Below are 12,042 nucleotides of genomic sequence, written 5' to 3'. Positions count from 1 at the left end.
GGGCGGCACGCGGCGGCTGGCGCCCCCCGGGCGGAACCCGTTCGTGCACGAGCTGCGCCTCGGCGCCCTGCAGAAGCTCCAGGTGGGTGCGCGGGGATGGCGGGCGGGAGCGTCCTGGGGCCCCACGCGAGCACGGCCTCAGCCCCAGGCTCCCTGCAGCCGAGGGCGCTCACGCCCGCAGCCCTTCCCAGGTCTGTGGCCCACACCCCCTTCCCGGGCGCGCACCCCATTCCCGCTCTGTGGCCCGCACTCTGCCCAGGTCTGTGGCCCACACTCTCTTCCCAGGTCTGTGGTCTGCACCGCATTCCCCGGTCTATGGCCCGCACCTCTCACCCAGGTCCGTGGCCCACACCCCCTTCCTGGGCACGCACCCCATTTCCGGGTGTATGGTCCGCACCCCCTTCCCAGGTCTATAGCCGGCATCCGCATCCCAGGCCCGCACCCCATTCCTAACTGTGTAGCCCACACCCATTCCCGGATTCTGACCCCGGCATGGGCAGCGCTGTCTCACTCCGGGGCCCAAGGCCAACTCTGCCTTCCAAGCCGGCGGGCGTGGGCCTGGGGTCTTCGCAGGGTTTCCAGCTCTGCACTGGCACAGTGCTTCCCCCAAGTGTGCACCGCAGGCTGGGACTGTCCCCTGGGGCTCTGCGGCCGGAATCAACTTTGTGCAACCTTGATCCCGCGTGGGAGGGGGTTGTGGCTTCCCTGAGGCCATCTGTGGGCCTCCAGGGCAGTGCAGAGACCCCGTCAGGGAGGGAGGGACACTTGCCCCTTTGTCCCTGTGACTTCAGGCGCTCACATGTCTCTGCGGTGCTGAGTGTCCACGTTGGCACCCCACTCTACACCCCCCTTGGCGTTCGGGGTTCAGGGACCCCAGGTGGTGCCCGGGAGCTGTGGGAGCTGCACAGTGGGGACATCCTGGGGTGCTTGCATCTAGAAAAGGCTCCTGGGGGACGTGGGTGTAGCCACTCATCTGACCACACTGAAGCAAAAAGTTGTTGGAGTAGGGCTGGGGCCGTCCTTTCCCTGGACGCCTTGGGTGGGCTTGTGACCCGTGGGCAGGCAGGAAGCTAAATGCTGGGGGTGCCGGCCCCAAAGAGGCCCTCCAGTGGCATCCCCACCTGAGGGTGTCTACCCCAGCCCTGCCGGCAGCACTGCCCCTGGGCTCAGCCCTGAGCCTCCCTCCTTCCCTTCCTCCCTGCCGGCTGATTCCCTCCCTGCTGACTCAGGGTCCCAGCTGCCTGCTGTGCCTGGGAGGAGGGGTTACTGTGGCACAGTCACCTCTGTACCACTAATTTGCCCCTTCCCTTCCTTCACTCCCCCAAGTACTCCCCCTGGGACAGGGCCAAGCCTGGCGGCCCTCATCCTCCACTCTGCTGGCCTTCCAGGAGCCCAGCCTTGACCCCTCTCTAGTCTACCAGGTGTGCCCAAGCCCTACCCCAGCCTGCACACCTACCCACTCCAGCCCCTTCCCCCCTTCCAGGCTTGAGCTCCTGCGAGCTTCTCTGGGGCGGGAACCATAGACATGCTCTGGTCACGGGTGTGCTCAGGTCACAGGTTTGGGGATGAGTGCCTCGGAGGCTGAGGCCCTGTTTCTGGTGTGGGTAGTGACACCTGGGGGACATTTGGAACCAGAGCAGGTAGGCAGGATGCCATGTCCTCCCAGGACACCCCTGGTACCATGGTGGGGGGGGGGGTCCTGTCAGAGGCACAGGTGCACCTGTGATGGCATTTTCCTGTGTCTGCCTCTTGTGGCCAGGCTGTAGGTGCCTGAGTCTCGGCAGAAGCATGGCTGAGCCTGGCACTTCTGTAGTGTCTAGGCTCTGTTAAGACTGAGCGCTCCAGGGCAGCAGAACTCACCTACCCGAATTCCGAGGGAGATAAGCTGGCAGCACCTACTCACCCTGCACACCCTGCCTGGGAGGGGCTGCTGTGTGGCTTGGACGCGTGCCAGCCGGGCCACCCTGGCCTCTGGCAGCCATCTGTCATTTACCGCAGATCGAGTGGGAGCTTAAGCATCTCTGAGCAGAGAACAACACAGAAGAGCTGAGCAGAGGGATGGAGGCCAGCAGGTCTGCAGAGCCTGAGATCTTCCCGGGCTGAAGCAGGGTGGATGGTGTGGGCAGGCATGGGGGTGGGCACTGGGCTCCGGGGCTCTCGGCTAAAGTTCTTGGCAGCCGCGTGCTACACTGTTATTTTGGAGCCCTGAAGTGGTTTTTCATCACTTGGGGTTTTGGGGTGCTTCCCATAGACCCAGTGGTGTGAGCCCTTCCCGTCTGGCTCCGGTGGGTTTTCCCTTTTCTGAGTTCCTGCCCTCCCTGACCCCGCCTGCCAGCATGAGAGTTTACTTCCTGAAAGCAGAGCCTCTGCCCCAGGCTGGTGTGGTGCTGTCCTCAGGCTGTGTCCCCTTGGTGTGCACCACTGCCTCCCTCGCAGGCCTGAGTGTGGGTGGCTGTGGCCAGTCTAGAGCCAGGAGTCCCTCAGGTCTCCGGACAGGTCCCTAGGTGCGCGCACCTGGCACAGCCTCTGACCTGTGCCCACTGCCCACCAGACAGCAGAGTTTGAGGCCTATGGGGGGCAGCTCCTTGTGCAGCCTCGCCTGCTACCTGGTGCGCTGCCGCATCGCAGGGGACCAGAGCTGGGGTTGCAGAGGACTGTGGGTCCCGAGCCCTGGGGTGGCAGGGCCAGCCTGCTGTAGCGGAAGCTTCTCTGGAGGGAGGAGATGGCCAGGACTGCTCGGTGCCTGGTCCCTCCCTGGGCGCCAGGCCCAGACCCCGAGGTGATCTCTGGGTGCCCAGGAGAAATCTGAGTGAACTTCCCGGCGTCTTTGCCCCTGTCACTCAGCAGCAGCCCTGGCGGCCAGGCACGTGGTCCCGTGTCACAGATGCAGGGAGTGGGGACTGTGGCCTGTCTCCTGGCCACGGTCTGGCTCGGTGTGGGCCCGTGCCCACTCTCACAAGGACTCCCTGTGGGGAGCGAACAGCCTTCTCCAGCTTTCCAAGGCCGTCCGGGATGAGGGCGCAGAGAACAAAAACGACAGGACGGGGATTAGGGCAGGAGAGACTCCTAACCTCTCTCTGTTTGTGGCCCTCCACACGGAAATTTGCACTCTTAACAAGGGTGGGCGTGTATTTGTGGACACATGCGGACACGTGGATGTTCACACACAGATTTGTTTTATAACTGGTGGCAAAGCATTTTCACGCATTAAGTCACAGAGCATCCTTACTTTAGGAGTGTGCAGGCCCGTTGGAGCTGGGCCCGCAGAGACGCGGTGCCCACCTGTGGCCGCAGCAGAAGCCCTTGTCCCCCATCCCCTCTGGCCTTGTGCCCATTCTCGGCTGTCGCCACGCCTCCACGGCAGTGAACACTGGCTCCCTCAGCTCTTGCTGTCAGCTGGTGCTTGTCTGTTCTGATTTTTTTCTAGTTTCGGGGTGTATTCTGGGGCGGGGGAGACCTCATCAGGGAGTTGGGGAGTCCCCTTAACCCCAGGCCCGCAGTTGTTTGTGGGACAGACAGGAATGCTGAAGTCTGGGCTTCGGGACTCTGCATGCAGGCCAGGCTGGGTCCTGGCAGGCCCTGGCGACCGTCCAGGGCGGGTCTGCCCTGCCCCGCAGAGTGGGAGCTGCACACCCAGGGAGGGGCGCTGCGGAGCTTCGGGCTGGCTGTGGTCCCGTGTCTCCCTTGGCCCCCACTGTTGCCCCCACCCATTTTCCCAGCCCCCGCCAAAGCCCAGTGCGGGGAGCTGAGTCCCTGCCCAGGCTAAGGCACAGGCAGGGGCCCCGCGGGTAGAGGTCCTGGCCCCAGAGTGACCTCGGGAGGAACGGAGGTCACCTCCCTGCGCTGGCACTGGGCCATTCTTTGGGGACAGCACCCCTGGCAGGTGCACTCTCACTTAGGGCAGAGCTGCGGTGCCCGCCTGTGTCCTTGTCCACCACCCCCACTGGCCTGGCGCCCCGTCCTCATGGCCACACCTCCCACAGCAGCGCTGCTACACATGGGCCACCGTCTTCTCCTCCCAGGAGTGTGCAGTCCTTCCCAGGGGTGTGACGGGCGCTGGATCTGGGCCCGGGTCTGCCGGGGCACTGGGTCTGGCTGCCAGCCAAAGTGTCTGCCGGAAGTGCACGCTTCGCAGGGTTCCTTCACCTCTAGAACACCTGCCTCAGTTTGACAGGAGCTGTCCCTGCCCCGCTAGCTGCTCTGGTGTGAGTGGGATTTCACATCTGGGCCGGCGGAAGGAGTTCTGGGGGCTGCAAGGCCAGGGCCCTGGTCCTGCACTGAGGGGGCCCCAAGAATCCCTGGGAGATGAGGTTCATGATGATCTGCACGGTGAGGAAGAGGGGTGAGGAAGCCCAGGAGAGCAGCTGGGTGGTGCCCAGCCCATGCCCACCAGCCTGGTCCTGGAGGAAGCAGGGATGGGCCTGTACCCCACCACCACAGGGCCTTGGGACGCACCTCCAGGCTTCCAACTCCCCACTCCCATTTCCCTCAGCTGGGCTGGAAGGTCAGATAGACCTCCCTTGGCGTCAGCGCCTGTGCCCTTTCCTGTAGGCCTGGCATCTGCACACCTGGGCCCTCTGCAGCGTCTGGGCAGCTGCATCTCCGAAGCTGAGCCTTCCCTGCTGCATAGTCCCAGACCCTGGTCTGTTGCAGGTGTTGAGCGTCTGCTGCTGATGATGTCACCTGTGTCGGGGGCCGGTCGGGCCGGTATTCTGTGCCCTGGGGGCTGCGGGGCAGAGCCTGAGGCTGAGGGTGCACTGCTGTGTTGGTGCACAGGGTAAAAGGTCAGTGCGTGTCCCCCTGCAGCATGTCAGCAAGCGTCTTCACAGAGGCCCTGGCTGCAGGTGAGAGGTGGGGCGGCCCACTCAGCTGGAGGACCCCTCCCACCCTGTGCCCCTCTGTGCTCCGTGAGCCTCCAAAGGGATGTGAAGGCAGCTGGAAGCCTCCACCTCGTCCAGACTAGACCTGGGGCGCACAGATACTGTCCCCACAGCAGGTGACTGGGTGTGTGCCTCCTGCCCGCTGCCCCAAGTCCCCTGAACCTTCTTAGCTCCGTGGTGCTGTTACCGTTTCGAGGGGTATAAACGCAGTACCACTCTGTTATAGTCGGAGTCTGGATGTCCCCCAAAGCCTCACACAGTCACAGGTGCAGCTTTTTTTTTTGGCTGGGTCGAGAGTGTGTGAGGCTGGGATGGATTCATGGTGCAGTGTGGGCTCAAGGGCCTCCTGCCCTCCTGGCCCTGAAGCCCCCAGCTGGGGAGCCTGTGTGGATGTTGGCTCCCTCCAGCCCTGGAGCCAGCCTGGGTGGGGCCGCCCTCTAAGCCTGGGAGCTGGGCACAGTGGCCCTGGCCCCACAAACTGCCACCCTTGTCCATAGCCCAGTGTCCCCTCACCAGCTGGAGCGCCCGCTTCGGTTTTGTTCTCTGCCGGCAGCTGTTAGGGTGTCCAGGCTGCAGGTGTCCTCCCTTCCAGGAGTCTAGCACCCCATCTTGCGCAGTGGTGCAGGTGATCACCTGTGTGGCCACACAGCAGCTGTGGGAGGGAACACCCCGCGTATCCCTGAGGCCACGTGTGACACAGGACTGGGAACGGGGCGTGGAGTCCCAGCAGCCACCTGTGGGAGCCTGGCCGACACATGAGGGGCTGCCAGGAAGTGTGCCGAGCCAGGCCAAGCGTGTGGCCGCTGTGCCTCCTGGGTCCCCGAGTGCCCCTCCGCGCACTCCAGAGCCATCACCCAGAGGCTGCCCCGGGGCTGCTGCCGTGTCCCCGTGACGAGGCACCAGGTCCAGACCCGAGCTGGGCAGGATTGTGGCCACAAAGGCCATGTGCGGAGCCACGTGGGTGGTGGTGGCGCGTCCCTGGGGTGCCCGTGGTTGTGGGGTGCGTGTCTGGGTGGCCTCTGAATGCTCCGCCACGGTGCTGTGTTAAGCGTGGCCAAGGCCGTGCCAGGCAGGGTCACTGTGCTGCCAAGCCAGCCTTGCTGGTAGGGCAGTTTGTGTCAGCCCGTCGCTGGAGACTGGAAGACAGGAAGGCCGCCAGGGAGAAGCCGGGCTGGGCTCTGCGATCCAGATGGCGGGGCATGGACGGAGGTGGCAGCGACTTGGGAGCTGGGGCTGGTTGCAGGTTTGGAAGAAAGAATAGCTCCATGCAAGGAAGCTCTGCTTAATTTTAGACGCGAGTGGGAGAGCTACAAGGCAGCTGTGGACGGCGTGAGAGGCCCGGGGAGGGTGACCGCCACGCAGCCACGTAGGGTCTGGGAGCTCCAGTGCAGGGCGCAGAGCTGAGGCCGAGGCCGAGGCGCTCCACGCGCTTGTGTCGAAGAGGAGCGGCACACTGTAAATGTGGGCAGGAATTTAAGTCGGTGGGCGACTCGGAGGAGAAGAAACCCAGATGTGCGGAGAACAGAGCCACAGCAGGCCCCGCCCCCGCCCCCGGCTGGTCGGCAGAGTCCAGGCGCTGTCCTCAGAAGTGGCTGGGCCGGCAGAGCCCGCCCGGGAGCTGCCCGGAGCCCTGCATTCCTGACCCTGTCCTGCTCTGGCCTCTGAGCGACCAGGTTACACTTGAAGACAACTGCTCGCTCCCCAGGAGGCTCTGCGGGGTTCTCCCCTTCGTCTCTGATCTGACCCAGGAGTCTGGGCAGATGACCAGGCAGCTTCCCTGGGACCTCTGTGGACCCGAGGGCTGGCTCCCGTGGTGGCCGCTCCTCGCCTGCCAGCCCAGCTGCTCTTCCTTGACGCAGCCTGGTTCCCGAGCAGAACCCTTGTCCTGAGCTGCTGCAGACCTGCTGGCGCAGGGGTGTCCTGCCTCATAAGGACACCCCTGCGCCAGTGCACCCAGCGCCTGCCCCTGGGGTTGAACAGTGCCGTCCCCGGGGGTCCTGGATGCAGAGAACGGGAGGCCCTCTTGGGCCGGTTCTGGGTTTGTTTTGGAGGTGAAGCTTTGACCACAGGTGCCTGCCCCTTGGGTCGGGACCCGAAGATGACTGTGCCGTAGAAGGGGACCCCAGGGGTGGTGCTGGGCTCCGCAGGGATGAGGCTATGCCAGTGGCTAGGCTCGGAGACTGCAAAGCTGCCCATGCCTGAGCCATACAGGGCCAAGGCTGCCCCCTGCTGGGCTGCAGTTATGCTGTGGCCTGGGGTGGTGCTCTCTGTCGGGGATGGCAGCGACCAGGGGAGGTGTGCTGAGTGGGACACAGCCAGCCGGCGTCCTGTCCAGTGCACCACATCCCTGGGCACCCCGCCTGCCTCTCCAGCTGTGTGCCCCCATCCAACGTGGGGCTCCTGTGTGAGGGCTCTTTTGTTTCGCCCGTATGACAGGTCACCCTGAGGTGAGGGTTGCATCGGTGGGCTTGGGGGTGGCCCCCAGCACCTGTGCTACAAGTCACTGTGTGGGGCAGGGGGATCCTGGGCGGATGCCCTGGTTTTCACCTCTGGATCCAGGGTGCTTCACCGGTGGCCACCCTCAGATGCTGCTTTGGCTCCAGCACAGCCTCTGTGTGTCCCCAGGCCCTGCAGGCATGGGTGATCTGCCTCCAGCACATGCTCAGCCGTGCCTGGACCACACACCCTCAGATGCAGGGTCATGCGCCTCTTGTGCCTTCTTCTCTGGGTGCGTCGCTGGGGACCTGTCCCTGGTGTCCTGTGTCACTCACAGCTCCACCCTCGCCTGTCCCACGGAGATCTTCCACTCACCTGTCCCCTGGGGGCACGTTGGGTGGCGTCCAGCTCTGCTGCCACCAGCAACACTCACGCTGCCTCCACAGTGGCCCCAATGGTCTGCACAGCTCCTGGGGACGGGCACATGGACACGCCCCGTGTCCCCCAGCACGGGACCCAGAGTGCACACCCACCCCGGGACTCCGCTCCTCCTGGACTCAGCAGTGGGCTGAGGGAAGGTGATCCATCACACCCATGGGTGACGGAGACACTGGTTCTGGGGACAGGAGGGGGCTCACGGCAGATGTGCCAGGCACAGAGCACTGGGCAGAGAGGAGCCCGCCCCCGGCTGCCCAGGACCTCTCGTGCTGGCCCTGCACTCCTGTGCTCGGGCTGCACCTGCTGCGGGGGGGCGTGAGCCCCGGGCTGCCGCTGCCGCACATCCCCGGCACGGGGCAGGGAGGGCCTCCAGAGATCGGTCTGAGGACAGGGATCTTCTGTCTTCAGAGTGCACGGGAGACAGTCAGCTGGGCAGAGACAAAGGGAGATGGGCTGGCATCTCTAGGTCTGGGCACGAGGCACAGGTGCCCGTGTCGCGTCCCGGGCCGGTGCGCTGGGCCGGCCTGTTGTGTTCAGGTCCGTGAGAGTTGTCCTGTGCACATGTCTGGACCTGGGGAATGTCAGATGCTCATGAGACGTGTCAGCCAAAGTGGAGGCGCCCCTGAACAGCAGGCGTTGCTGACTGCCCCTGCGGGCTGGCCGGTGCGGTGTCCAGAGCCGGGCCTCCTCGGCCCTCCCTCATCCTCACGGCGTCATGACCCTGTCTGTCCCCACTGTGTAAGGAACCCGCCGTTGGACTGGGACGCAACCAAGTGGCCACTTTTTACTTTAACCACCTCTAACGTCTGATGCCTGCTCGTTTTTTCATGAATTCTATTGGTACGCTTCAGATATACGTAATGATCACATTCATCACAGAGAATTTGTACCTGTACAAACTATGTCTTGATTCTTCTTTTTTCTCTAATCCCCTCCCCTCCCATGAACTTCTTTTCTCCTCCTTTTTAAAACTTTTTTATTTGTTTTAGACAGAGTCTCACTCTGTAATTCAGGCTGGTCTTAAACTTAGTATGTGTCTCAGGAAGTCATCCTGCCTCAGCCTCCCGAGTGCTGTGCTTACAGACATGCTTCACCATGCTCGGCTCTTCCCTTCCTTATTTATAAAAGCTTTGTTTCCAATTTTTCCTTCTAGTCTCAGTTTTTTTCTTTTCCTTTCCCCTCCCTGTCCCTTTTTCTCCTTCACATTTGAACATTTTCTTCCTGTTTCCCAATATCTGTTACATGTTTTAGTCCTTGTTTCCTTTTTTGGTTTCTCACAGGAGAGAAACAATGTAATATTTACACGTGTCCCATTTATTTCACTTAAGGGTATGGTCTCAAGGTACCATTTACCTAGAAATTTACCTAGAAATGTCTTAAGTTTATCCTTTATGGCAGAATAATACTTGATTATCTTAAAAAACCACATCTTCTTTATCCATTCACTGGTTGATGAGCATTTGGGCTGTTTCCAAGATTTAGCTATTACAAATTGTGTAGCTGTAAACATGGGTGTGCACATACTGTTATGATATGATGCTTTTAATTCTTCTGGGAAGATACCCAGAAGAGGAATAGCTGAATCAAATGGGGCCTGTAGCCCTAGTTTTTTGAGGAATCTCCACACTGATTTCCACAGTGGTTGCACCAGTCTACACTCCCACCACCAGTGAAGAAGGGTTCCTTTTCCCCCACAGCCCCTGAAGCATTTGCTTCTTCTTTCTTTCTTTCTTTCTTTCTTTCTTTCTTTCTTTCTTTCTTTCTTTCTTTCTTTCTTTCCTTCTTTCTTTCTTTCTTTCTTTCCTTCCTTTTCTTTCTTTTTGTCTTTTTGAGACAGAGTCTCACTGTGCAGTCCAGGTGGGCCTTGAGCTCACTTTGTAGTCCAGGCTGGTCTCAAACTCACAAAGATCCTCCTGTCTCAGCCTCCTGAGTGCTGGGATTACAGGCATGTGCCACCACGCCCGGCCTCTGGTTGATTTCTTAATGATAGCCGTACTTTCTAGAGTGAGATCAAATCTCAGTGTTGTTTTAATTTGCATCTCTTCAATGACAAGTGTTGTTGAACACTTTTTCATATATTTATTCACCATTTCTATTTCATCTGAGAGGTGTCTGTTCATTTTAGATGCCCATTTTTGGATTGGGTCTTAAATTTGGGGAGTCTGATTTCAGTTATTTCTGTATTCTAGGTGTTAGCCCTTTGAGGAACAGCTGGCAAAAATTTTTTCCCACTGCATGGGTTGTCTCTTCATTCTTATTGGTGGTTTCTTTTGCTGTTCAAAAGCTTTTTGACAAGAGGAGATCCCAGTTGTTGGTTTATTGTAATATTTCCTGCACGATTGGGGTTTTGTTCGTAAAGTCTTTGCCTGTACTCTGTCTTCAATAATTTCACCTATTCTGTCTTCCAGCAGATTGAGTTTCTGTTTACTGTTTAGATCTGTGATCCATTTCGGTTTTAGCTTAGTGCATGGTGAGAAATAAGGGTCTAGTTTTAGTCTTTGGCATGTGGAAAGCCAGTTTTCCCAGCACCATTTATTAAGAGGCTATTGCTGGACATGGTAGCCCATACCTGCAATCCCAGCAATCAGAGGCTGAGTCAGGAGGATCATTGTGAGTTCAAGGCCAGCCAGGGCTACATAGCAAGACCTTGTTTCTGCCTGTCTCTCTGTTGCTATCTGTCTCTCTCTCTCTGTCTCTCTCTGTCTCTCTCTCTCTCTCTTTCTCTCTCTTTCTCTCTCTCTCTGTCCCTCTCTCTCTCTCTCTCTCTCTCTCTCTCTCTCTCTCTCTCTCTCTCTCACACACACACACACACACACACACACACACACACACACACACACATAGCTGTCTTTCTTCCAGTGAAGGTGTTTGGCCCCTTTGTCGAAGATAAGGTGGCTGAGTGTGTTTGTAGTTATTTCTGCATCTTCTCATCTGTTCCATTGATCCCCAGGTCTATTTGTTGTTGTGGGGTTTTTTCCCCTGGTACCATGCTGATTTTGTCACAGTAGCTTTGTAGTAATTGCATGTGAGGGATTGTGATGCCCCTGCCTTGCCTTTGATGCCCAGAATTGCTTTTGCTATTCTAGGTCTCTTCTGATTTCAGATGAATTTTAGGATTGTTTTCTCTAGTTCTACGGGATATGCTATTGGTATTTTGATTGGAACTGCATTACATATGTATAACAATTTTGTAAGTATGGCCATTTTCACTATATTGGTTCTTCCTACCCAAGAGCAAGGGATGTCTTTCCATTTTCTGATATCCTCTCCTATCTCTTTTTACTTACTTTGTTACGTTGATTCCTATGTGTTTCATTTTTCTTTGTGCTATTGTGAAAGGAGCTGTTTCCCTGATTTCTCACTCAGTAAGTTTGTTATTCAGGTACAGGAATGCTATTGGTTTTTGGGTGTTGGCCTTGTAGCCAGCTATACTAGTGGATCTGGTTATTAAATCTACACGTCTTTTGGTGGAGTTTTGGGGTCTTCTATGTAGAGTATCATGTCATCTGCAAATAAAAATCTAACTTTTTCCTTTCCTATCCTTACTTCTTTTATTTTTTTCTCTTGTCTAATTTCTCTTGATAATGTTCCCAAAGCTATATTGAATAGAAGTGGTGCAATATTGGGCATCCTTGTGTTGTTCCTGATTTTAGAGTGAAAGCTTTTAGTTTTTGTCCATTTAGTGTGATATTAGCTCTTGGTTTGTCATAGATGGCTTTTACCAGATTGAGATAAAGGCCATCTATTCCAATTTCCTGTAGAGTTTTAATCATGAATGGGTGTTTGACTTTGTCAGAAGCTTTTTCTGCATGTTTTGGGATGAAAACACGTTTTTTTGTCCTTGGCTCTGTTTGTATGGTGTATTACATTTGTTGACTTGTGTGAGTTGAACCATCCCTCCATGCCTGGAATGAATCCAGCTTGTTCGTGGTGTATAATCTTGATGATTTGCTGCATTCTGTTTGTCAGTTTTTCTTGAGGATTTTCACATCTGTGTTCATTAATGAGATTGGCCTGTAGTTCTCTTTTGTGGTTGGATCTTTCTCTGGTTTTGGTATCAGGGTAATAGTTGCTTCCAGACATGAGTTTGGGAGTATTCCTTCCCTTTCAATTTCATTAAAAAGTTTGAGGAGTAGTGGCATTAGATCTTCTCTAAATTCCTTATAGAATTTAGCAATGAGTTCATCGGGACCTGCACTCTCCTTTGTCAGTAGGTTTTTAATTACATCCTCACTTTCATTGACTGATACTGGGTTATTTAGAATTTTATATCGTTGTGGTTTGGCTG

The 12,042-nt window shown here is 57.3% G+C and overlaps 1 protein-coding gene across 1 annotated transcript in view; it reads left to right on the top strand.

Annotated features, from left to right (window-relative positions):
• The window catches only part of Lpcat1 (lysophosphatidylcholine acyltransferase 1), a gene marked incomplete at its 5' end in the record, with an annotated part of 31,056 nt that continues 19,014 nt past the window's right edge, over positions 1-12,042 (top strand). The window contains 1 exon segment of the mRNA XM_013505909.1: positions 1-82. Within this exon segment, the coding sequence (XP_013361363.1) occupies positions 1-82 (82 nt within the window).

The sequence above is a fragment of the Chinchilla lanigera genome, unplaced genomic scaffold (assembly GCF_000276665.1).
Source record: "Chinchilla lanigera isolate Chin_1 unplaced genomic scaffold, ChiLan1.0 scaffold00103, whole genome shotgun sequence".
NCBI classification, from domain to species: domain Eukaryota; kingdom Metazoa; phylum Chordata; class Mammalia; order Rodentia; family Chinchillidae; genus Chinchilla; species Chinchilla lanigera.
Note: the sequence above shows the minus strand (reverse complement) of the source record. Positions and strands in the feature narration are given on the sequence as shown.